Source organism: Rhopalosiphum padi, chromosome 3 (genome assembly GCF_020882245.1).
Source record: "Rhopalosiphum padi isolate XX-2018 chromosome 3, ASM2088224v1, whole genome shotgun sequence".
NCBI classification, from domain to species: domain Eukaryota; kingdom Metazoa; phylum Arthropoda; class Insecta; order Hemiptera; family Aphididae; genus Rhopalosiphum; species Rhopalosiphum padi.
The window spans coordinates 3446886-3474712 of NC_083599.1; the positions used below are offsets into that span (position 1 = coordinate 3446886).

The 27827-nt window shown below is 24.2% G+C and overlaps 3 protein-coding genes across 3 annotated transcripts; all 3 read right to left on the bottom strand.

The window, feature by feature from the left end:
- Positions 1–2791: 2791 nt before the first annotated feature.
- On the bottom strand, positions 2792–4612 carry LOC132927997 (uncharacterized). Its single transcript, XM_060992550.1, has 2 exons — positions 4376–4612; positions 2792–3534 (listed from the first exon to the last, which is right to left on the bottom strand). The coding sequence occupies exons 1-2, from the start codon at positions 4558–4560 to the stop codon at positions 3213–3215; spliced, it is 507 nt and encodes a 168-aa protein (XP_060848533.1). The 5' UTR covers positions 4561–4612; the 3' UTR covers positions 2792–3212.
- Positions 4613–6378: 1766 nt separating this feature from the next.
- Positions 6379–18195, bottom strand: LOC132926948 (UV radiation resistance-associated protein). The gene is made up of 9 exons (XM_060991374.1): positions 17994–18195; positions 17665–17757; positions 17403–17601; positions 14062–14332; positions 13689–14002; positions 11350–11519; positions 9403–9626; positions 9181–9345; positions 6379–6982 (listed from the first exon to the last, which is right to left on the bottom strand). Exons 2-9 carry the CDS (start codon positions 17731–17733, stop codon positions 6775–6777), a joined length of 1620 nt encoding a protein of 539 aa, XP_060847357.1. The 5' UTR covers positions 17734–17757; positions 17994–18195; the 3' UTR covers positions 6379–6774.
- A 6485-nt stretch (positions 18196–24680) lies between these two features.
- On the bottom strand, positions 24681–27595 carry LOC132924144 (uncharacterized). The gene is made up of 4 exons (XM_060988269.1): positions 27380–27595; positions 26514–26612; positions 26022–26203; positions 24681–24891 (listed from the first exon to the last, which is right to left on the bottom strand). Exons 1-4 carry the CDS (start codon positions 27593–27595, stop codon positions 24681–24683), a joined length of 708 nt encoding a protein of 235 aa, XP_060844252.1.
- Between the last annotated feature and the right edge of the window lie 232 nt (positions 27596–27827).

A 27827-nucleotide genomic window follows, 5' to 3' on the forward strand; every position in this document is an offset into this window, starting at 1 on the left:
TAATCACCTCAATGATGATGTATTTGTATTTGAATTTACAACAACATTAAGGTGATTGCTACTAGATTATGACAACACAATCAAGTTTTTAACGGTTATAGAATTTTTTTATTATTAAAATGTTCCTACATACTATTTTGATTATTAATTTACCTATAAATCATTGTATTGTAAACTTTTGTGAATTTACCTTCATATGGAAAGAATATGTTTAATACAATTGTTAAAAATTTTTGAAAAACATAATTTATATTTATATTTTGTTTTATTCTCTATAGGTATTTCATGGTTTAGTAGTAAATCATCATATTGACGTTGTATTACTATTTGAATTTACAATGGCTATACGTTGATTACTACTAGATTGTGACAAACACAATCAAGTTTTTAATAGTAAGATAATTTTTTTATTATTAAATTGTTCCTACATACTATTTTGATTATTAATTTACCTATAAATGTTTGTATTGTAATTTTTTGTGAAATTTACCTTCATTTGCGAAAAATATTATTAATGTAATTGTTAAATGTAACTGTAAAATATAATTTAAAATTTAATTTTTTATTTATTAGCTATATATTTTCATGGAGTAGTAGTTATAGAACCATTAGGCGTTGTATTCATATTTGAATTTACAACACCTATGAGTCTATACTACTAGATTATAACCAACAAAATCAAATTTTAAACGGTAAGATAATTTTTTTATTATTAAAATGTTCCTACATACTATTTTGATTATTAATTTACCTATAAATCATTGTATTGTAAACTTTTGTGAATTTACCTTCATATGGAAAGAATATGTTTAATACAATTGTTAAAAATTTTTGTAAAATATAATTTATATTAATAAATTTTTTTATTGTCTATAGGTTTTTCATGGTTTATTAGTATTCACCTCAATGATGATGTGTTAGTATTTAATTTTACAACAGCTATAAGTGATATGCTACTAGATTGTGACCAATATTATTAAGTTTTAAATTCTGGATCTTTTTCCCCTGTTATATTCACCTGTCAGTTTATAATTTAATTTTCATAAACTTTAAATCCCCAATTTCTTAAATTATGAAAATTTTTATTTATTTAAGAATAATGTGTTTAATATGATTCTTTAAAATTATTGTAATACATAATTTATATTTTTGTATTTTCTTTCATTAGCTATGTATTTTCATGGTTTATTAGTATATTTTTTTAGCACAATCATATTTGAATTTTAATTTACAAAAATTATTATTAATATGCTTTTTGATTGTGACAAACACTATCAAGTTTTTTGCTGTAAGTACAAAGTTTATTTTGTATAATTATTTATATTTATATTTTATTTTATTTTTACCTAAAATTGAAGATTTGGTCGTTTTTGATATATTCATTTGTCTTTTTAATAATGAATTTTTAAAAATTTTTAATATCCTTTTTTCTAAATTATGAACATTTTTAGCTATTTGTCATGAATATAGTTAATATTATTGTTAAAAACTTGTGTAAAATATAAATTATATTTATATATTTGTTCATTGGCTATAGTTTTTTCATGTTTTAGTTGTTCTTATCATTTTAGCTGTTGTATTAGTGTTTGAATTTACAATAGTTTTAAGCAGAGAGCTACTTTATTGTGACAAGCACAATCAATTTTTTATAAATATTTATAATGTTTTATTTGAAATCAATTCTTATTTATTTTAATAGTTATTGATAATAACAGTGTTGTGTACTATGTAGGATTTATGATTAGATACGGATTGACAACGTATATCCAATAAATGATCGAATCTACAAAATAATGACTATTTAGTAGATTATATTATAACTTTTCACTGTACATATTTTTGTGGTTATGGTGTAGGTAGGTGGATACTTTAAGTTAGTAATTCGAGTGTATTTCAACAAATGCGTTAATACTTACGAGTGCATAATATGGAAATTATAACAGTTATGAACAAATTTAACAATGAAGTTACCAATTATCATAAAATTAAAACTGACACAGTTAAACAACTATGGACAATAGTTACAATATTTGATGCTATTTCTGAAATAGCATTTTTTGAAATACCAATTTTAGAGGTATTATACTATTATTATAATACATCTATTTCTAAAATATTGAAATAGTTACAGTTTTTAATTTATTATAAATTTATTTTTTGATTTTCTTGTTTAGGTAATATTTTATAAAACTGTTTTTTTCAAAGTTGTTAATTAACTAAGTAGGTATTAGGAACCTAACTAGTAAAAAATATTGTGTGTATTAATCAACATAGTGTGATAGCTGTCACTGATAGCTTTGACTTTTATAAAACCTAGTTAGTGGGTATTATTACAACTAAGTTATATGTGCAGAAGGTGTAAAGTCAGTTATTGTTTGTGTCATTAATGCCATGTCACTTACAAAAGTCTTAAAATGATTTAAGTTAAATGTAAATCTAAAAATTACTATGTCTATGAGATAGAAATAACTATTCTAACAAATTAAAAACAAAAATTAATAGAAAAGTTTTTTTTTCTTTTCCTGAAAAATTTGCATTTTTGACTTGTCATATTTCTCACAACATCCGTCCAAATAATAATGTTACATTTTTTTTTTCTATTAGTAATATATGATACAACTAGTAATTCAATAGTCAACAACTGTATACAATTAATAAGTAATAAGTAGTAAATAATAATGTTACATGTTACATATATTGTACTGTGTTTTTATTAATAACCCTTAAAATAAAATAATTAAAATGGTTTTTACCATAAAATGATTGTAGTTCCTAAAAGGCTTAACTTCTGTTAGTCTGTATGCAATGAGCCTGAAAAACAGCAGGCCGTTTGAAAAAAATAGTAAGTAGTTCTTAATAGGTCTAATTGCTGTTAGTCTGTATGCAATGAGCCTGAAAAACAGCAGGCGGTTTGGAAAAATAATAAGTAGTTTGCAAATGGGCTACCCCATTGCAAAGAGCCTAGTCTTTTTGCACAAAAATTAATTTTCCATATGACCTACAACATATTTTTCTTAGTCAAAAAGCTGGTATATTTAATATAACGTTTCCAAAAGTTGTTATTAATAGGAATAAGTGGAACGTATGTCCACTGGCACTAGTTTAGAACGTATATTTAAAGATAAATCTATAACAACAATAATGTTTATATTTTAATATGCTGTCATTGTTTAATCATTGAACTTAAATGTTTATTTAGTATATGAATAAACTCAGTTCAATCTTGATTTTATTGCTCCTTCCTTGCATATTTTGTAGTTAGGTTCGACAACTGTCATAAACTGTTTAAAACCTTCACTTGAACAAAAAGATAGCGGCATTTGATTCACGGCTATCATTTTTGCTAATGCTTGATGTATCTGCTCTGTTTTTTCGAAGCTGCAAATTCGATCGTCCTCCCGATTCCTATAAGTTCGTCGACGTTTCCTAGGTATTGGTATATCAATTTCCAAACTATGTGTTTCTGAAGAACTTGCAGTCGTAGTTGAACTGGTTAAGGTATCGGCATTATCCAGTTCATGACCAGAAGTAACCCTGTATTATCGAAAAATATAAAAAAAGTACCTATTTTTTAATTTCTCATACCTTGTTTTGTTAAAATTTATTTTAATAATATTTTTAATATTTGAGATAAAGTTTTGGAATATTAATACAGTAGAACCTCGATTATCCGATCTAATTAGGACCACACCGAATTAGGATGAGTGAAAGTTCGGATAATAGAATTTTTTTAAGGAATATAATGCAAAGAACCCCCGGACAGTAAATAAACTAGGCATTTTTACTTATTATGAATATAAGATTAAATATTATACGCTTATTTTAATGATTTAATTAATTTTTTCAACAAATTGATCAATTTTAGATTCTAAGTGAAACGAAGAATGTATTGGTTTTACAATGATGTATACATTTTAAACTTTTTCCAAATTTAGGCGTTAATTACCCAAAAATTATAAAAAACGATTAAAACGAGGTTTTCGTAGAAATTGTTTTTAGTATTAGTCTTAAATACAAAAATAGTAGTCCTACGAACACAACATTTTCACCAAAGTCAACAGTACTTATGTAAAAAAAATATAAATTAAATTAAAAAATTTTTATTCAGGGTTTCGTTTAAGCGTTTAAGTAAATTATTATACAATTTTGTCGGGATTGACTGTTTTTATATCAATAATAATTTTAATCTTTAGAATATTTATAAAAAAGTATTGGACCATCCAATCATTAGGAACCTTTGAATACAGATAGACCATATGAGAATAGCACCAAATATTTTTTGTAAAAAATAATAATTTTAATTTACCTATAGTTAATAAATATAATATATATAATATATGTATATTAATATGTATATTAAGTACATAGTACATACCTCCGTGATGCAGTCGTGAGTGGTTTTATACCATGAATAGTTTTCAAATGTCTACCCAAAGAACCTGTTGTTCCGCCAATACAGCAAAATTCATTATTTTCATTTTCACTACACAAATCACAATACGCTTTGTCGCCTTCACGTTTAGCGTATAGCCACACCCAACTTTTACACTTATTACTCATTTTATAAATTAATAAAAAAAATTAAACTTAAATACGTACAAAAATTTCATATAATTTTGTACAACACACAAGACACAAATGAAATAAAAATCACTCAAAATAATGTGTAATTTATATTTTATTATTAACACAATGAATTTTCGAGTGTTTTTATCTTTATTATTTAATACCTATCTCACTGTTATAATAGTTTCAACATTATATCAATATTGGATTTTACCTGTATGTTACAAAAATTGGTGTCTACTATCTATACTATATCTATTTGTAATTGGCAATTATCGGGTGATCACAAATGACATAAGATTACATTAACTCAGTGAAATAATACCACAAAATAGTATTCTACACGTCAGTATCACTTAACAATATTATTAATTTTATTTTATGATATTCATCTTAAAGTTTATAAAAACTACTGAACCTTAAGCACACGGGTAGATACAATTTTAATACACGTGTACACGAACTTTAAAAACACGTGTAATTAAATGCACGGGTATTCATACACTTTACTATTTAAGGTACGGACTACGGGTACACGTGTATATTAATACACGTACCAGACCGAGAGCTCTAGAATAAAGTAAATAACCATATTCATAATTTGTTTAGTATATTGAAATTTAGTCTATAATACTCATCCAAGTATTTTATTATAAAAACAAAAATTAATATGCACATTATTTAAAAACAAAAAAATTGTTTTATTTTGTAAATAAAAAAATTAATTCATACAAATGTTAACATAGTAAAAATAAACAATTTATAGGGAGTAACTACACATATTCATAATGTAATCATTACAACCAAAAAATTATTCCATTTATAAAATGAAATAAAAAGTTAAATCTTAACTAAGGATTTTCGTTGATATTTTATATTTTAATTTTAAACTATGCTTGGTTTTAAAACGAGTTTAGCATATTTTTTTTAAGACAATATTTTTGTAGTTAATGTCTTAAATGCTTAAGTCAAATTAAATTAAATATAAAGTTGACAAAATCTGATCAAAAGTGAGTCAATAAGTAAGCTCTTGATTTTTTTTTTATTTCTCGTTTGATGTTTTTCTTGGAAATAAGTAAGAATTTTTTTATGTAAAGCATAGCATAAGACTAATAAAAATTAATAGTTTTCTAGTGCTACATCATTTAAAATGAAGATTAAATTGATTTAGATTATTATGAATTAACTACTAATGTTCACGCTAAGTATACAAGTAAATTAATCTGAATTGAAAAAATTGACATGAGAATTTCGTTCACATACATTCAACATAACTATATATGGAAATAATTTATTGTTTGATTATTTAGTATCAAAATAATAAAAAAAATAAATAAAGTATAAAATTAATTTTAAATATAATATATGATATTAATTACAAGAATTTTATAACCTAGACCAGAAATTTCCAACCTACGCACAATTTTTTTCAAATGTGTCTGTCAAGCTATCTGATATTTAGAAAATACTATATTCATTTGAATTTATCAATTGTTTTCAATCGTTAAAATATGAGCAATTTAAAACTTCTTATTAGGTAATGAAACATACAATTATTTTTTTATTTTTTAAACTTATAAAGGTATAACAGTTAAAGAATTATAAAATAATTTTTATCTTTCTTAAATTTTATTACCTTTCAAGCTATCTTAAACTATTCTACCTTGCGGTGTCGAAACATATTTAAGATTTGGCCTTCCATTAAAAAAGGCGGGAGATTTTTACCTAGATTATGTTATCACACATTGTATTCTCAACATAATTTATAAATTATATTTATTTTATTGAATAAATTGAAATAGGTACCTAAAATAATTTATATCTTACTGTTATATTATTTTAACATTTTCAAAACTTTTTTACAAATAGTTGATAAAAATTTTGTAAGCTACCTTATATTACAAATAGCAAATAAGTAATAACATACATCTTAAATAATGATATAAAATATATTTTTACATTGTTAAATATTTGTGTAAGTATATTATAAAAAACTAATAAACGTTGAATACTCATAAATAATAGTAATAGCATTCAAATTGGTTATAAATAAATAATAATGAAATATTTATAATTATTATAATAAACGGTAATAAGAATAATGAATTAAAAATTACTTAGTAATCAAACAGACCAGTCTTAAAATGTTTAATTAATATAACAGTCGGTAACATTGGCCAATATAAATTGAGTGATATTCAATACATGTTATGATGAGTTAAAATCATTATATGCTTGAGTTTTATCCTCAGCTAGTGACGGATCTGATGAAGAGTGAGGTATTCCTTTTATCTTTGAATCATCTGAACTACTAGTATCTTCTTTATAAACATCTCGGGAAGATCTTGGTGGTATGTTTAAAGAAGATTCTAATGAAGAATTTGAAGATGTAAATTTTGAGGTTTGTAGTTTTAATCTAAATAATAATTGGATTAGATAAATGTATATTAATACAATTTACAATAATCAAAAATTAAGATTGTCATAAATTAATGTAGTAAATGAATGCATTAAATATGGTTATGTATTCTTAATATCTGTTAAATTAAGAAGACGTCATACCCGCATGTGTTGTCTCTGTCTTACTAAACTAACGTACATCATAACAAATTTTCTTTCAGAAGAATACATTTTATGATGTTAGCTTAAATATTAGAGTAAATTTACCTATTATCAAATTTAAAGGTAAGAATATTATCTAGACAATGACATATGCTTTTATTGACATTATTATTTTTAAGTGAGTTATAGCTATGTAAAATATTACAATTTTAAAATGTTCATAACTCACTTTAAAATGATTAATATCAATAAAAGCATATGTCATTGTCTAGATAATATTCTTACCTTTAAATTTGATAATAGGTAAATTTATTCTAATATTAAAGCTAATATCATAAAATGTATTCTTCTGAACGAAAATTTGTTATGATGTACGTTAGTAAGACAGAGACAACACATGCGGGTATGGCGTCCTCTTTAATAAATAAGATATTATATTTTATTTTCCATACAAAAATAAATAAATTTTAATAATCAATCATAAAACAAGGAAATTTATGTAGTCATTCACTCATATAAACTGTTGATTTTAATAAAATATGATTTCAATAATTAGAAAAATTAGTAAAATTATACTTTAATGTAACTTTGTACACTTATTTTCTCTTGTGTTGTCTCCATAATATGCATGCATGACATAGAAAATCTAGATATCAAATTATACTACAGTTTGTTTATAGTTAATATTGGTGCAAATCTACATATCACTTATAAAAAGAATATACATTTTTTTCCCATATTTTTTATTTTAAAATGAGTTATTAATACATAAATAATTCATTTTTCAAATTTAGATAACTCATTTTAAAATAACAGTATGAAAAAAATTATTTCTTCTTTACAAATAATAGGTCAATTTACTATAATATTGATTATACATAAAGTGAAGAATCTGGTATAGAGGTAACGATTTTAAATGTGTTCTTTAAATACACATATGCATGAAGTCTGTGTATTTAATAATCACGTGTAATTGATTCATGTAGTTAATGTTCCACGAATTAAAATTATATTTATTAAGCAATATTATTATAATTTATTAAGAACTAACAAAGATGCTCACTTTTGATAAAACCATTATATTGAATGAAGAAAATAACGAAAAGAGAGCCCACTAACTGACACTTGGTTGCGGTATCCTATCAAATACAGTCAGTGGTGATCAAATGGGGGAAGGATGAGGGGCATAGATCCCCCATGACTTTTTTTCTTTAATATTTAGAACAATTAAATTTATGTATATTGTACTATAATGTTAATGTATTAAATTTTGTTTTATTTTTTTCTCAAAACAACACCTATGATTATATACATAATATATTATTATTTGGATTCTAGACTCATTCTAGAAACAAGGCTGTTATTATTAATATTTAGTTGCTTTATTGCTTATACAAAATATATGGGAATTACCCCACTCGATGATCGTGAATATTCAATAACAACACACTCCTCACACTTGTTATAAATAAAATACTAATTTACCTTAATTTATAAAACTGATATTAGACATAACCATAAATTAAATCATTTGACCGTCACTGAATACAGTACTAAATATGTACATTATTTGATTGCTAAATACTTGATTAGAAAATTAGACTAATTTAATTGACAAACTTATTTTGTCCAAAAAAATAATTATTTAACCTTTTAAAATCTAAAATAAATTATTGTAGAAATAATAATATAAATTATAAAAAATTTTTTTAATGTCAGAATAAAATAGATTATATTTTTAATATTTTTAAACTTCATAAAAATATATAAATCTTTATTTAATGATATATTTACATGTGTAATAGGGACCACTTATCTGGTAATAGATCTGATATGTTACATGCACATTAGACTAAGATAACACATGTGAATAAAAGGTTCTTTTAACACTTATATAAGAAATGAAGAAACTATAATATTTCTTAATGGTTCTTAGTTATTATTATGTATCAATATAAAATATATTTATTAGTTGAGAATATGTTCAATTAGATTAGCTTAAATTAGGTACACCTTATGTTCTTATAGCAGAAGAAAAAAATATAAACGTACAAACTTGATTGTGGTTGCAACATAACTAAACAATTGTACAAAGTTGTACGCAAGTCATTAGTGCTATAACCATTGTACCAACGAAGTTGGGCAATATTTTTATTTAGCAAATAAACGGCATAGTTAAATTCTAATCGAGCTTTAGTTCGACCAAACAAAGGAAACCTGAAAACAAGATAATTAGTTAAAAAAAAATACACATATTTTATTTTTTAAACTTACAATCGTTCTCTATCTTGTATATCTAATGAAATATGATCGATAATTTTACTACGTGATCCTACGTGGTTAATTGGATATCTTAAAGGAATATTTAAAAAGTAGGAAATCATAAGAATTAAATGGGCAACATAACCCAGACCAATACTCAATTGAATATCATTGCAGCCATCAAAGTTTTCTGAGTTTGGAAGATGAACATCACATATTGAAATATTTTCGTTGACCTTGAAAAAAACAAAAAAATTAATTATTTGTTCAATATCATAAATAAAACAAATTAGATAAACATTAAGTAATTTGTAAAAAAAAAAATTATTTATTGATAAAGTTTTTAGTGTTAAAAAAATAGATAATAATCGGTCTGCAGTCCAACACAATAAATAACAAAATTAATTGTCCCTAATTCAAGATTAACCAAAAAATTGTATTATTATATTTTTGTACATATTTAATATAAAATGTGAATAATTAATAAAATAGAGCTAGTGGCAAAAGGCTCTTGTTCCTGAATCTAAGTTCAATACAATAATAATAATAACAAAATATGAGATACTAATTATACTGAAGTATTACCTTTTTATACCTAAATAAAAATATAATTTATTAAAATTAAAGATTCTACAATATTTTAGTAAATGTAAGTTTTGTATTAAAATATTTAAAATACACAATATATAAAAATTAAGATAATTAAAAGAACTTTCCAATTGAAAAACAATCTCAAAAGAAAAAATATTTATATAAAAAGTATAAATTATTATATAAATAAATATTTTGATAGTTCATTTTTGTTATTATATAAACGTGATTAGAATCAAATCATTTTTATCTCTAAATAATTAACAATATTATTTATAATATCATTTTTATTATATGATAAAATTTTAATTAACTCATTTTTAGGCATTTCAAATTTTAATTTTTTTTATAAATATTGTTAAAAAAATATTAGCTAGGTCAAAGTTCTTGAAAATTTAATACACAATTTCACATAAGTTTATCTTAGATCTGTATAAAAATATTAAAAATAAATGAGTATTTAAACATAATATACAGCATAATATATTGTATTTAATGTTAGGATTTTGACTAAATTTGTTAAAATCGCAAAAAATTACAAACTATTTTCTAGTTAAAAATTAAATTTTTCTTATAATAATAATTTTTAAAATTATTTTCACTACTCAAAATAAAACCAAAATAAATAAAACATAAAATAAATATAGTAAGTTCCGTTTAATGTGATCACATTGGTTCAGATAATTTTGATTCTATTAACCGATTGATTCCATAAAAAAATTTTTGTCTATTGATGAGTTTATATTTATATGTATTTTTAAAATTAAATTAAAATAAAGTAAAGAAACTATCTACTGTTTATTGTACTTGAGAATCTACTAATTTCATTTTTATATTAGCCAGCAATTAAAATCCATATTCAATTAATATAATATATATATATATATATGATTTTTAAATAAATAATGATGTATGTAGGTACATTGTACTTATAACTTTTGAAACAACTGAAAAGTATCATTTTCGACATATTTTTGAATAGTTCCTTTTAACTTATTCAAAAAAATTTGTTTTTTTATAATGAATGTTTGAAATACCATTAAAACTATAAGAATATTCTTAAAAATGATTCAATTATCCAGTACTTGGTAAATCTAATAAAAGGTTAATTTAACATTAGTAACATAAGACCTGGTTTAGAATTTTCAATTTTGATTCCAATAAACGGTTGATTCTATAAACTAGTGATCATATTAAGCGTAATTTACTGTAGTATACATTATGATTTATGATACGTAAGAATACTATAACTTTAAAAATTATTTTTGTTTACATAAGAATTTTCTTTTTTTATGAGATTAGTATATCAATTTTATTATAGTTTAAATTTTATATCTTGTATATATTTTATAGTAATTAGTTTTTTACCTCAGTTATAGGATATATAAAGTTAAGTTCTGAAACAAGTTGTTTTTTTCGATAAATGAGTTGACTATTTAGTGCTGACAGTGTATCAATTGAGTTAGATGTATTGCTCAATTGTTTTAGCTGATGGATATTAATGCAAAGTGTTTCGTTCATTTCAATCAGCTTGCTATCTATTTATAACATAATAAAAAAGAATGTTTAAATATATTAGTTGATATAAGTTTTGTATAATTAATAGTGATAAACTACTCATATATTTACCACATACAAAATTACAATAGAATTATTATTTTCTTTCTTTTTTTTTTAAATTTGAATCGGTTTGTTATTTGTTGATTTTATCATCATACATTCTTAAACAAACATTATATTCACCAAAATAAAATTCTACAAGTAAATAACAAAATATATTTTTGCAATACCATAAATTTTAAATAGCACGTACAGTCATTATTTAATATTTGAAATCAACTGGGTAGGTGTAATGAATAAATATTAATTACAAATTATTTAATGTTTTACACATAGCTAACATTTTTAGTTTTTGTAATTTATTTATCAATAGTTAATTGTTGAAAATCAACAATAGTAAGATATTAAAAGCAGATTTTATGATCAAAATATATAAGCTATCAACCCAGTAATTCAATTTAATAACTATTAACTTCAAATTACTTGAACTGTCTGAACCGAACAAACAAGTTATATGATTTACTTTATATAATTTGTATTTAATATTTATTAATTGAAACAGTTCTTAAATATTAAATAATGTGTGTACTATTTAAAATATATGATATTTTAAGAATAAATACTCATATGACTGTGACTGTGGTATTTTTATAGATGCAGAACATTTATTTTTAGGAGCTATTTCAGATGGTTTACTGATAACGATGAACTGGTTGAAATAAAATGTTAATACTTTGCTGCTAATATGGCACCCTATTAAATAAAAAATTGACTTTTGGTGTATAAATAAAGATGGGAGTATTAGAAGTTTTAAAATAAAATATAAGTACCATTATTAAGTACAAGGTCAAATGAGAATTGTGTGTAGTTTCTGTATTGACTACAAAAAACTAAAAAATAAAACAATCCTTTTTGATAAACAACTTTGAGAAGAACAAATGTTTCCAAATTACAAACATTTTTTGATGACTCTTTGTTTAAGTTTGTTGAACCAAGTATCCAGGAAGACCAATTAGAAATCCACAATGTATTAATATGATGCTCAACAAGAAAAAAAACTAGAATCATCATAGGTACATTAGCCATTAAATCTATAAATGTAATAATAATGTGAGTGATAAAAGGAGTGATGAGTGAAATATTGTTTTATATGGCTTACTAGTTACTACTACTAATGATCATGATGTATGCAATGACAAGGCTGATTTCCAAATGTCTAAGAAGTTGCCTATAAAATGTTCCTTAAAATCAAGTAGTATGGTGGTCCCTAAGTATGTATGTTTTAATAACGATTATTGAATATTAGTCATTCTTTTAATTGTCCTTGGTACTCTCTAATACTCTAGCCCAGCGTTTCTCAAAGTAAAGGTCGTGGCCCACTAGTGGGTCGTCAGTCAATTTTTAGTGGGTTGCGATCAATTTTTTAAATTATGATGTCAATGCTGTTATTAACTATAACAGAAAACAAGCAAACATTTCGCTACACCTCATTATTAAAAGTACATTTATAAAAATAAATTGATTATAAACCTATAAAATACTAAATATATATTACAAATTTATACATATTTATATAATACAAATTTTGATTTTTATAACTACTTTTTGAAAAGTGAAACCATGTGGGTCACGAAAGATTTTTCGCGGTAAATTTGGGCCGCGGTACTAAAAAGATTGAGAACCACTGCTCTAGCCTATTTTGGATAATAACTAAAAATAATATTCAAGTATAAAATATTATTTTACAACACGATTTGGATAAAATAAATTTCATCTTTTTTGCGGAAAGATTATACAATTATCCACATTGTGCAGTAAAACATATTTTTATAAAATAAATATATTTCATGAAGCGGATGTTAACTTTGTGAAAATAGTTATTTCACTTAGTTGGTGTGACATAAGTATGATATATTTTGTTATCTAATTTCTTTTAGTTTAACAGAAAAATATTGTATAAAATGTTTAAACATTTTTTAAAAGAAAATGAAGCAATTTAAGACTTTAAAAAACTGTTAATTTTTAATAATGTATCATTTAAAAGTTTTGAATAAATCAGTCCAAATAATACATATTATATAGACTCATTACTTTATAATAAGCATTTTAATAAATACTTATAAAAATATTAATTGAACTGAACTTACTTTTTATAAAATTTGCATCATAAAATGTTTTACTAGTTTGAGTTTTATTACGAAGAAGGACAATCTTACGAGATTTTTCTTGACATAGCAACAATACTCTAAATTTTACCAATTCAATTTCTTTTCGCCTACATAAAATACTTTGACGAGATGGTTTCTGAGTAATTTCTTTATTCATCAATCTACGTATAGTAGCACTTTGATGTCTTCCTGTTCGATTTTCATTCAAACCTATTTCACCTTGAACTACTTTTTCTTTTAATAAAGTAGCTGCTTCTCTTTGTTTACTAGTAATTCGTTGAATATTATGCATCCTATAACAAGTATGATACATATTAAAATTGATAAATTGTTAACTTATATTGAATAGTACCTTGTCAGTTGTAAAAGTGTACCACTTATTCTTACATCTTTTGAAGGTAAAGTAAGATGAGTGATTCGAGCTAAAGTAGGCTGATCTTCAGCAATGCAATGTGGAGCAGTATAATTTCCTCCAGTCATACAAAATACTAAAGAATTAGAATGAAACATTTTTGGATCTAATGACATTGGGGTTATATACAAAAGACCACTAAGTTCAATTCCCCAAACAAACAAAACTTTGGTTTGGTCATCAGTAGTTCTCCACAATCGTATAACAACAGCTGTAAAGTTACAAAGTTATTTTAATATACTACGTAGTTTAACTAACGTTAAATTAACATAATATTATGAATACTAACATCAAATGTACATATTAAAATAATTAATTAGAATTCTATCTCTTGAAAAAATATTAACATACTGAAAAGATTTATTTAAATAACTAAATTTGTTAAATTATATAGTACAATCATGGGTGTATTGGAACGTATACTCATAACAATATTTGTAAAAAATATGTACACAAACATTTCATTAATTTTATAAGTATGCAATATGCAATGGGTACTTTTTTGTTACACGGGACTACCTTGTTTAGGAAAACATCACAATCCTGTTATCTTAAACTGCTAAAATTTGCCTACATTTTTTTATATTATAATCTATCTTATTTTCATTTATATTAACAAATCATGTCTACTTTGTGAATTTTTTTAATATGTATAAGATGTTAAATGTAAGAAAAAGTTTTACAACAATAATAAACGATTCATTAGTAATTATTTATTAAAGAAAATTGGATTTAGATTTTTTTAAACTTAATGAATATTAATAATTTATTATTCAATTCTTTTACATTCTGTCTCCATACAAAATCAGCTAAATATGATTTTAAGGCGATGAAGGGCTATGCTGTTATGTTTGCCATTTTTCTGAACACTCACTTTTTCAAGTTTGCTTGAGTTGTATACCTACCACTAATTTGAATAAATTGTTGTTCCACTTTTTATATTTAACAATATTGCATTGAGGAAAGTAGATATGGTTTAATCTAGGCACGGATTCAGAATATATTTACTGAGGGACCGATAAAATCAGATACGGCCGAAACGCTATTGGCAAGACAATGTATTTTATCAGTTGTCGAAAATAAACATCCCGGAGTCTATGGGAGGGGGGCTATCACACCTAATTTGATCAGGAACCTGAACCAAAAACATTCTTTAGTTTCATGATTTTATCCTCCAAAAATCCATTGTTGCAGAAGTATTCAGCCTACATTATTTTTGGGCTTAAAAAATAAGCTTTTGTCTATCTTAATCATTTTTTCTTGATTTTTTGAATCAATAATGAGAACACAAACTTTCCAAAAACAATTACTTCAGTCTATGAAAGTATTTTTGTTGGTACAAAAACAATTTCAAAATAAGTTTTTGTATCATATTATAGAAGTTGACTTTTCAAGGTTCTTGTATTTTCCTTGGGTATGTAAAATACTACGTTCTTATGCCTTACTGATTTTTCTTCAGTCTTAAAATCCATAATCATGGGCGGATAGGAAAATTTCCTGGTAAGCCAAAAATGGCCTATTCGCCCCCTATGCCCATAATATTATTATATTGTTATAAAATACAATAAACAGATCTATTTTAACTGAATACAACAGATGTGATTAACATGATCCTAAAAATCGAAAAATCAGAGTGAGAATACAAACAATCTACTTTTACCAAGTAAATATAATATGAGCAAAACAGAACATTACAAAAACTAATAATATAGGCAATGATAGATAATTGTAAATTGTGGCATTAAAACGTGAATCAAGAATATCATTAAGATTGTGGAAGTCATGCTAATAGCCATAGTCTTGAATAAGAGAACAGTATTGGAAAATGAGTATTTTATTCTATTTTAAATTCTGTGGTTAAGACTTAAGATACTTGCCATACCGCTTGAAAAAAATATAGAATATAGACTAACCAACATATTTATATAAAAAAAATACTATCATAATAATAATAAATAATTATAATATGGATGATTTGTATATATTGTTCTAATTTTTTTTTTTTTTTTTAATGATGTGTTGTTTGATATCTAACGAGTAAAAGTATTTTTTTGAAAATATGGCGAATACTTAAGACATTATTTAGCAATAACTTGGATATTAATGTAAAATAAATAAAAGGACATAATATATTTAAACTAATAATATAATATGCTATCCTAAACAGCATTAGATATGCATGTCATTCAAACAGACGTATCCATATATTATTTAACATGTTAGTATATTATATCATATTTAAGTATAATTATTATAGTGCTGAACAAATCGAGGCTTAAAAAAAATATATTAAAAATTTAAAATGAATATACAAAATGCACGTATTTATTAAATAACACTGGGTTACGCTAGTAAATTGAATAGCTCAAACATAGCACTGATTACATTATAGTATATTTAATAACATAAGGTACATAACACCAATTGAAATCATTCAGCATATGCAAACAATGTCAATTGAAGCCATTTTGTGTCATCCACAGTGAACATTTTAATAGTATATTGTATTGTATTTTTTTAAATTTTTCTTTTAATTATGAGCTACTTTAATTTATAATACAGATATTAAATTAGAGGTAAGTTTATAATTACCATACTTTAAGTAAATTAAATTTTTTCAAACAAATATTTTAATTTGTTTCTATAATTATTTTAGTTACTTATAAATCAGAAAATTTGATTACATTTTTAAATGATGATAAAATATTCTATATAAATATAGCCAGAGTTGGACAATTAAAATACAATACTTTATTCAAGTTAAGAAACATAGTCGGCTGCTGAATATCGTGTAGAGGTGTGGCTTCTATACACGGTAGACTTAAAGATGGTTGTCTCAGTAAGGATAAGCAAACGGGTGTTGTCTGACCACTGCCCGATGAAAACTGGTCACTGCTGACTACATTTCTTAACTTGAACAGAGTATGATTATGATTAAGTTATATATTATGTTTGAATCAGTTTTTATGAATCACAATTGAAAATTATAATTTTTTATTTAAGACAAATGTTGATTTAAGCATAATTTTTTTTAATAAAATTATATTGCACCTAAATATGTACGATACTCAAATGCTTAAATTAAATTAGATTAAATATAAAAATATGGAATTTTTTAAAATAAAGTTGTAGAATATAAATCAATGTTAATTGTAAGTTAATCAATTTTTTAACATAGGACAAATATGTAAGTATTATATAATATATAGGTACATATTTTAAAGTTATTTTAATAAAAAAAACAAAACGTAATAGTTTAATATAATTAAGTATTTAAATACCTTTAGCAGATCCAATTGAACTACAAATATCTAGTTTTGTCCATTTCGGATTATGACCGCACACTTTTTCGCTAGTATACAAAGGAGCACACATTGTTGTTAAATGTAGTGTGTAATAAAATGAAGATTTATTAGCTGTATATTCAGGATCATCACAAAGATTGTAACCATTAATTTGAATTAAATTTCTGAGTCTTTGCTAAAAAATTAAAAACTACTGATAAAAACTCTGGGTGTTCAATTGAATATTCAACGTAAATACTTGTTGAGTAACAAAAGGCACCCATTCTTGTGAACGGATGGTTTCTGAGTTTAACATCATTATTTTCATTCCAATGTGTACAATTCACCATACCTAAAACAGTTGTAAGCAAGCAAATTATTAATGTATGTTCCACCAACCACAGATTAAGTAGAAAACAATATTGTTTATTTATGTCAAATTAAAATGTACACAGGGCATCAGTACTTAAGTGAATAAAAAATAATATCAACACACTATGATTGTCTGGAGTTTGTTGAGCATGACACTTTTCATAATTTGTAAATTAAATACGCCCACGGTTGATTAAAAATTAACTTTAAGCTCACCTTCTGTTGTCCACTGAGTCATTGAAATTGTATAAATATTGTCGTATTCATTTGATGTGGGATTATTTGGTTTTAAGACTAAATAAATATAATTTTGGACATTTAACGGAAAACATACTTTAAAAAAATAGATCGTAGCGAGACTATAACATTAATTAATTACCTACATAACCGACTCTTCAGTATTGACAAAAGTTTTTTTAAGTTATCTTTGAATGATAACCATTATCAATTTTATCGTATTGCAGAACAGCTTATCAATTTATATGGTATGGAGGTAAACGGTGATATAAAACACTTACTATTGTGTAGGTACCAATTTAATAATGTTAGTAATTATTATGAATTGTTATCACAAATCATAATGAAAACTTAAATTCTCTACACATCTATATAGGTAGTGTTTATGATTCATGAATAGATCGCGGATTTTTATGCACTAAAAAGTATCAATATAATATGCCATGTACCTACCTATAGTATGTAGTCAAAACTCAAAATCGTAAAAATATGCAATAAATGTGCAAGAAAATTTTAATCATAAATTTCAAAATTAATATATTTATTTTTATTTTATCTATTATTAAAATGAATACCAAAAACATAATATTATGCATTACTAATTTTTCTTCAGTGAAGCTGTAATGTCTTCTGTCGATATATTTTTAAATAAATACAGATTAGAACGATCGTTCGACATCAACCCAAGTAGTTGGGGCATATGTGAAACAACTATATATATAATTCAATAGTGTTATAGCTTAAATTTTTTCGTTTATTTCAATTTATTATTGAAATGCTTTCATGTAATGTCATGTTTTAAGTTTTTATATAGGTAATTTATTTTTACTGCTATCACTAAATAATTCAAATGAGTGTACATAAAATGTTAATTCGTTGAAACATTACCATCTAATTATATCTATAGAACTTTAATTTTTTTTGCTTGATACAACCTTTTTTTAGATTCCGAATGGAGTGATGAATGTATTGATTTTACAATGATGTGTGTGTTTTTTTTTATTTTTATTTTTTATTTTTGTGTCTGTCATCACATTTTTTGCTTAATTACTTGTAATATATATATGTTACGCCGAATTCACGAAATTGCCGATTTCATGAATTAGGCAGACATTTTTCTGCCGATTGCATGAATTCGGTAACATATTATAATTATGACATAATTACAAATAGTGGATTATAAATAAACAACAATTGCACGCGTGCTGATCGGCATTACCACGCCGTAATCTTTATTACCTATATGATGATAGACGCTATGATACGTACAAGCATTTTATCTTGGTCATTGAGGTCTTTTTATTGCACGTACATGTCCTCAACCCCACCCATTCAAAATGTTGACATTTTTTTCAAGTCAACATTTAGCAATCATTTAGCAACTATTTGCAAGCATATTTTCACAATTTGCAAGCCTATTTTTTAATCGGAAAAAATAAAAAACTTGGGGTGGGGCTGGAGACGCATTTCCCCAGCCCCACCCATATCATTGAAATCATACTTTCAAATTTTTCTTGAACCATAATTTAGCAGCCAATCAGCAACGTTTGTTAGCTGGTTACTGGTATCAATATTTTTTGGTTAAAATAGGATATTTTTTAAGGAAATTAGTATTTTCTATTTATTTGGAATTTTTTAATCAACAAAGAATATTATTTTTTATGAATATAAACTATTAATATTACATTTAACATTCAATAACTTAACTTAACAAGATTTGTTAACTTAACTTTTTTAACTTTTAAACTATTTTTTATATACATATAAATCATATAATATTTATTATTACAATTTGATTTTATTATATTTCTGGCGTTTTATACATTTATTTAAATTAAATTATGTTTTATAATTTTTTAAGAAGGGTCTTGCCGATTTCACGCAATCGGCAGTATTATGCACTTTAAGTTGCCGATTTCACGTATTCGGTGACAACTGACAACGTTGCTGATTTCATGAAATCGGCAATTTCATAAATTCGGCGTAACATATATATAAAAAGTATTATATTACATTATTTTCTACTTGTTTTCTATTATCTTACACATTTCTTGTATACAATATACATATTACATTTACATACCTAGAGAATATTATCACTTTTATCTTCATTTTCTCTTTTATTCTATACTACTATATTTTAGATTCTGAACGGAGCGATGAATGTATTGATTTTACAATGATGTGTGTTTTTTTTTTTTATTTTTGTGTCTGTCATCATTGTTTGGAGTAGTAATAATATATGTTTCGATTTTTAACATCAGCACCTCTTTGAAAAGGAAAATTCATCTAGTTGGTACTTTGGGCGGTCAAAAGTTAGTTTTCAAAAGCGTCGGGAAAAACCCTGAAAAAATAACGGAAAACGGACATTTTTACGCATAACCACTTTTTGACAAAATCGATTTTTTGATTTTGCTATAACTCAAAAACGAATCATTGTAAATACTTAAAATTTTCACCAAATGTTTATATTAGCGTTATCTATTTACGATTAAATTTTCAAAATATTTTGACCTTTTTTAAGCTACTTATAGACAATTGAAATTTTTGACTTTTTTAAGTTTTTTTTCTTAAAATGCAGATAAAAAAAATTTGCCTATACAAAAAATCTTTAAAATTTAATACAAGGTTTATTATAAGTTGAACTTATCGTAGTAAAAAAAAATCAAAAATCGTTAGTCACAATTTTTGTTTATAAGCATTTAAAGTTTAAATATTTACGAAATATATGAAAATCGCGAAAATTTGCTAGGAATTTTGAAGTTGAAAATTCATAAAATTTTTGTGATTTATACTTAAGGTTCAAAAATCCAATACTAGGTTATCCATAAGTTTTCCTTCAAGTAACTGTAAAAAAAAATTCCAGCGTCAATATAAAAAACATTTTATGAGCGTATGAAATTTAATTTTTTACGAAATCGCGTAAAATAACGATATATTACAATTTAAATATAAGTAATAATAATATAATATATTATACAACTAATTATCATTGACTGACAAATCATTTCCGTTCAGAATCGTTTTTCGTATACAATGATACTCGTCATTGCATTCAAATTTAACACATCCATTATAGTGACCAGTGATCTACTCTCCATCTCTACTATACAGCAGAGCGATATCCACTTGCTCACTTTTTTTAAATTTTACTTTAATCCAATGCAATACATTTTGAATTTCGTACAAATATGAAAAAATATGCAATAATTATTAAATATTCAGAAATATGCAAAAATAAATTTGGCCAGTAACTTTATACCATACCCATTATGATTCGTAAAGATTACTGACAAAAATCCAAAAATATGAAAAGGAAAATCATATGAAATTGCATAAAAATCCGCGATCTGCCGCTCTATAATCATTAATCATAAATAATGATTAGAATTTATTTTATAATTTTTATATGTAATTTATTATAGTACTTATCACAAATATCACAGTTTATTTTATGCTTACTACGTACTATATAATGTACTACCTACCATTGATTATTGAATTATTCTATAATCATTATATTTATATACATAGTTCATAGTAAATTTATAGGAGTATACGTCAAGTACGCAAACTGTAAAGTGAATTATATAAAATACCTACTATTTTATATAATATATTTATTTAACATGAATCCTATTCCTATAATGTGCTATTTTTTTTAGATTTGTCGATGTGCACTTTTACAAAGTATCTACTATGTAATATGAGGGAAAACTAACTACTTGATATAACGATCAATATTTAATTGAAAATAGGTATATCTCGAAAATGTTTAATTATATTTTCAAATAAATATCTGACTATTTAGGTTTATTATTCAGAATACGTGTTCGAATACTCCAACAATTATAAGAATACTTTTATTAGAAATAAAAGGTATTCATAGGTATTACCTACATTTTTACACTTTGTTTTACTTTTATTTTTTTTTCTGTTACTTTTTATTGATAAATTAAAATAATTTGTAATATTTAACAATTTATTTAAAAAAAAAACAGAATAGCTTAACACGATTATAACAAGAATCCCTAACTAAATAATCACGGCAGTCAATCATTATCCACAAACATTAATCAGTATCTGTATGATTGTATGGCAGTATAGGTACATACATACTATATACTGGCTACTACATATTGAGTTATATTATGTCAAATCGTCAAATCATGCATAAAATACCACCAACACGAAATACCTACCTAATAAGTATCTAACAAAAAATAAATATAAATAACACGCTATAAAATATAAATGCTACTATAATGCATGTAATACTCACAAAACATTCATCTACATCACACAGAGCACACATAGAAGTAAAAGATAAGAAATAAGAATACAATTACCAATGATCAGATATATTATTAATTATATTTATTTTACATCGATCGCACGCCTTAACAGTAGATAATTATATTAGATACATTAAATTACTAATGATTGAATTACTTATTCAATAATAAGATTACATTACTTTATTTCTTTCGTTTTAACTTAATATTTCTTACTTTATTTCACATTTTTAATAAGTACCCCGTATTATTGATGTCTATATAAATGTTAATTTAATTTTAATTTTTCATTATTTTATTATACACATTACACAATAGTCAATAATTAATAATTGATAGGTACATTTTATTACAAAAGCTTTAATCGGTTAGGTTTTCTTATCCAACACAATCTTTATAATAATATACTGTCTAAGAAAAAAATTTCGTATGTTTTTATAGTTTATAAATAAGAACATCTATATTTCTTAAGTATATATAGAATAGTAGTATTCAAGTAAAAAATAAGTACATAAGTATCTAAGTAACTGAACTGCCATACAGTTAAGTGTCGAGTACTTGAGTGTAATTGGTCATTGAGTAGGTCACTTTAATTGGTTAAATTTGAATCTAATCATACATAAATCATTTTACTTACAAGAAAAAAAATTTGAGCGGAATCTTTCAGCTTAGGTATATCACTAATCGCTATAGAATGTATATAAAAAATGATATGATTTTTTATATTGCTATTAAGTTAATTGACTTTATAAATAGCATTGCAGTAAGTTGATTACATCCCCCTCCTCCCCCAAAAAAAACATTTAACTTTAGTCATTTTACTATATAATATTAGTAATTACTAAAGTCATCAGTAGGGCTGGGTTTAATATGTAATGAAAAACCAAAAATATGTACAAATATATTTAGTTAAAATGGCCAAAATATGTAGTATAAAATAAACAATATTTAAAATTATGTTAACGTGTAAAATTAAATTAAATTCTAAATAATTTTTGAATAATATACAATTAATTGTTTTTATTTTCTAATCAATTTAATTTAAAAAATATAAAACCACGCGAACGCAAGTACTGACACTGCTTAAAATTTGTAAATATCTCTTGTCTAATAATTGTTGAATATAAAGTATAATATAAGATCATTAATGTATAGTTATCGAACAGAAACAAATAAGATAAACTATAATCAAGTTATTAATATTTAACTAATACTTTCATATTATACTTATTTTCCATGTGCATTATACATTTATAATTTTTACGAGTACTATTATCCAAGGATAAATGTATATAATACTACTAAACCACCGAAATTGTCAAAATTTACGAAATATGTAAATAAAAAGCAGACATTTTACAAATAATGTTAAAATATGTATTTACATACAAGTCCCAGCCCTTGTCATCAGTATAGTCTATTACAATATATTATATTATTGTTATTAACTTTTGAGACTTTGAATCAATTCCACCTGTCCATCACCTTATAGTAAAACAGTGTGAATAAGTCCTAGTTAAAACAAGGAAATTAATTAAAATTAATCTATAATGTTTTGACATAAATATTGTTCGTATAATATTTTATTAATGATTTATTTGTATTATTTTCAGAATGTTAATCTATATTTTTTGTTTGATATTAATTAATATATATTTTATTTTAACTATTATTATATTTGTGTAAGTTATAAGGATATAACTGTTGCCTATTATGTGTATACCTTTATTGGCTATATATTACGTGTATTTGTGTACTGTAACTTATACAATTACAATGTGCATTCGTATTGACAAATTGTTTATCAATGAATAAAATCAATTTAGTTAAAATAATATATACTTGCTAGTTGCAACATAAATATTTAATAATGTGTCCTAAATTAGTTAGGGGACGTATAGGTAGTGAAAATAAGCATTACGAAATCCAAATGGATGTGCCCCGGCGCTCTTAAAATCCGTAAATGCGTATATTCCGAAAACAATTTTCGTTTGGCACTTATTGTAATTTCTATCTTTGGGACGCAACTATATAGCTTGCAATCCTGCACGTAGAGTGCACGAGTGTAGTGCATGTCTGGTGTTTTTGCAATGTGCGTAAAAATGTTTAAATTAAAATGGTATACTGCGCCACTAGTAAGACAATATCTGCCAACTTGAATAAAATGTGTAATATAATTATTAAACACACTTCTTTATTATACGAAAAAAATAATAGTAATATAGCTAGATAACACGTTTTATCATAGCGGAGAAAATAAAATATAGATACAATTATAATTTAAATAATTATAGTAGTACTTTGATTATGTATTAAATTATCATTGAAATATAGTATATATATATATATGTTCAAACAATTGATTCAAAATTTATATGGATTTACGTCTCACAATTACTTTTGGAATAATTGATTTGTATTTCGTAGACATTTGACAACTTTGAGTAATTTTCAATTTTTTCGGATTGTTATTTTCTATCAACTCTGAATGTTGTTGGGGCTCTGTAGGTATAATAGTTTGCATTAACAAATAACCATCTTCTCCTAGTTCGCTTGTTTCTCTCCCCGGAATCAGCGTACGCCTAAATAATAATAATAAAAAACATTATTTTGAATTTATTCATTATTGTAACTATATATAAAACGTCAGACATTTTATATTTACTTCAAAAAAAAAATTATATAACGTGTTTAATCAAAAAAAAAAAAAGTATTTGCTATATATTAGTCACTTAGACTTAAATTATTTTATTATTTATTAGACTTAATAAATACAAATTGTTAAATATAATTTTTATAATTAAGATCGTATAATCAAGATCTTATAGGATTGTCTCTATTTCTTATTTTCCTGTACAGTTCTGAGACGTGAGCTCTTAGAAAAGTCGAAGAACTGAGGCTAGAATATTTGAGAAAAAAGTGCTAAAAAAAAATATAGACCCGTTTTTGATTGTGAAATCAATGAATGGAAAATACATTATTCAATTATGTATTTAAAATGCAATTTAGGGACCTAAATAATAATAATTTAGCATGATTAAAGAAATCATAAAAAAAAGATAGAGACGCAGCAGAAGAAAGGGACAGATCACAAGATTTGTATTTATAGTTGTTTGGTGTTTAAATTAAAAACTTGAACCAATGGAGAGAAAGAGAGATAACTATAATATAAAAAAAAATTACAAATATCTAATTATATTTAATATTTAAACAAAAATATAAACCCCGAGTATTAATTGTATAAATATAGATATGTTCTTCTATAACACAATCACAAAAAAAAAAAATATATATATATACAAATTTGAATTGCTAATATTTTTTTGACGAGGAAGTGGAGCAATTTTTAAAATATTTTAGCCTAACCATACAAATATCTAATTTCACCTATGAAGTTAAGTCGACAACTTATCGATGATAAGATAATAATATTTCAGGCATATTAGCATATAAGTCATATAGATTAAATGCACTTCGCTATTTCAAGTATATTATTCATCAGTTGCATTACCTATTTATTTTTATGGCGAGTGTTAACTTTTTTAAATTTTATATTAAAAGTTCGAATTTTAATTTTACAAATCAATACCTACAAAGTTAAGATGTTATATTTTAAATATTAAAAAACTTTTTGAATAGGTTTTATATTTTAATAATTTCTTTAAGTTTAGAAATATTAATACTATAATATAATACGCGTAATTGTAACTACCAGTTGTATATTCGGCGTATTCTCGATCTCCTTCTTGTGTATTGATAGTTATTATCAACATAAATGTAACACCAGCGTATAAAAGCCACAACAGAATAACAAACGATTAAATTACAAATACATTCCAGTAATTCCAGAGCAGTTTGGTTCATTTCATAGTGTGGTTCTAAGCAATTGTTTATCTACACGAATGAAAAATGCATTATGTGTTCAAATATCATTGGGAATAATATTATTAAATTAAAAATCATACATTATCGTCGGGTTCTAATTAAAAATGCAGTGAATAATAATTAATGTACCTAATCTGCTAATCATATTAATCGGTTTGTTTTAATATACAGTGGAACCTCGATAGCGCGAATCGGTTGGGGGCGAAAACAAAATTCGAGTTATCGAAAATTCGACTTATAGAGGTTCGACTTATCGAGGTGACGAGGTTCCACTGTATTTTATTTCTAATAACATAATAAAAAACGAATAACTACGTACCATTGCGAGAAAAACTAACGTGTAATTTTTAAGTACAGGTATTAATCCATCTGACCAACATTGACTACCGCTCCATACTAACATTGAAGTAAGTGTTATCTGTAAAGTATTTGAATAATTAATACAAATGACGCTCGCATAATAAATGTGAAATAATTTTAAATGTAAAAAAATGTTATATTTTAATAGAAAATTTCTTAATAATATTAGCTATTTATTAGATCATAACATTATAACTAAGTACATTGTTCTCTGTTATATTATTATCAACAGTTACGTTTTACAATATTTAAAACTTTATTTAAGTCTTATATTTTTTTTATAATTATATGTGTACTTGATTGTTTTTATTATGTTTTTTAAATTCATACTTTATACACGAAATACATAAAAAAAAACTCTAATTGAAATTATTTACATACAATTATTATTTAAACAGTTCTATCAAGATACTCAAAAATATACGAGTATTCTACATAACTAGGTATTATATTACCTAACTATATTAACTATATTTTATTCTTGAACACATTTTGGATTATTTAACGAGTGAACGTGATAATAATATTAAATACCACTTTTACTACCTAACCATTATTTTAAATAATTTTTAGAATTATTACCATTCTTGTAATTATTGACTGGTAATAAAATCGCCATTAATAACATAACATTGAATCCCTTGCAAATCGTTACTACACTTGTGAGTTGTCTTATTTTTTTAATAATAGGTAGTTATTACTTACTACTAGCACTTTTTTAATCATAAAAAAATATGCATGATACAATTCGTTTATACAATTTTATTTCAACAAAATTAATTTTTATTTGATTTTATTTCAATTATGATTATGTATAATAAGTACCTTCAGCCAGAATTTCCACCATGTATTTTTTGGAACTCTGTGCAGACGGCGTGGTCTTTGAATTGGATTCATGTATGCTATTATATATGTTTCGGATAAACGCCAAAAATAATAAAAAAATAAAATTGAAGGTAATAACGTAATAATTGATGAGCCGCAGTTAAATTTCTGTGTAGATTGTAGTACACTTTCGAGCAGGTTTTCATGTGTAGTCATTGTTGATGTAGTTGTTACGTCTAAAATGTGTGCCTCCTAATTGATTTCAATTATTTTGAAATTTGGTTTGAAATTTGAATTATTTAAGTATTTTTGTTTGAATACTATGATATAGATGCATTTTTGGTTGCCTGTTAAACTTTTAATTGTTTAAGCCAGTTCATTATTACGGTGTTTCTATGATTATTTTTATAAAAACGTTCCTAAGTAAAGCAATAATATTATAATTAAG

Excerpts from the sequence above, each read along its gene's own strand:
- LOC132927997 (XM_060992550.1), bottom strand. The coding sequence starts at position 4,560 with ATGAGTAATAAGTGTAAAAGTTGGGTGTGGCTATACGCTAAACGTGAA. Across the intron at positions 3,535-4,375 it reads CTCACGACTGCATCACGGAG|GGTTACTTCTGGTCATGAAC; the intron begins GTATGTACTATG and ends TCGATAATACAG.
- LOC132926948 (XM_060991374.1), bottom strand. The coding sequence starts at position 17,733 with ATGAAAATAATGATGTTAAACTCAGAAACCATCCGTTCACAAGAATGG. Across the intron at positions 11,520-13,688 it reads TGATGCAAATTTTATAAAAA|ATAGCAAGCTGATTGAAATG; the intron begins GTAAGTTCAGTT and ends TGTTATAAATAG. Across the intron at positions 6,983-9,180 it reads TTGCAACCACAATCAAGTTT|ATTAAAACTACAAACCTCAA; the intron begins GTACGTTTATAT and ends ATTATTATTTAG.
- LOC132924144 (XM_060988269.1), bottom strand. The coding sequence starts at position 27,595 with ATGACTACACATGAAAACCTGCTCGAAAGTGTACTACAATCTACACAG. Across the intron at positions 26,204-26,513 it reads CGTTAGTTTTTCTCGCAATG|ATAAACAATTGCTTAGAACC; the intron begins GTACGTAGTTAT and ends TCATTCGTGTAG. Across the intron at positions 24,892-26,021 it reads ATACGCCGAATATACAACTG|GCGTACGCTGATTCCGGGGA; the intron begins GTAGTTACAATT and ends ATTATTATTTAG.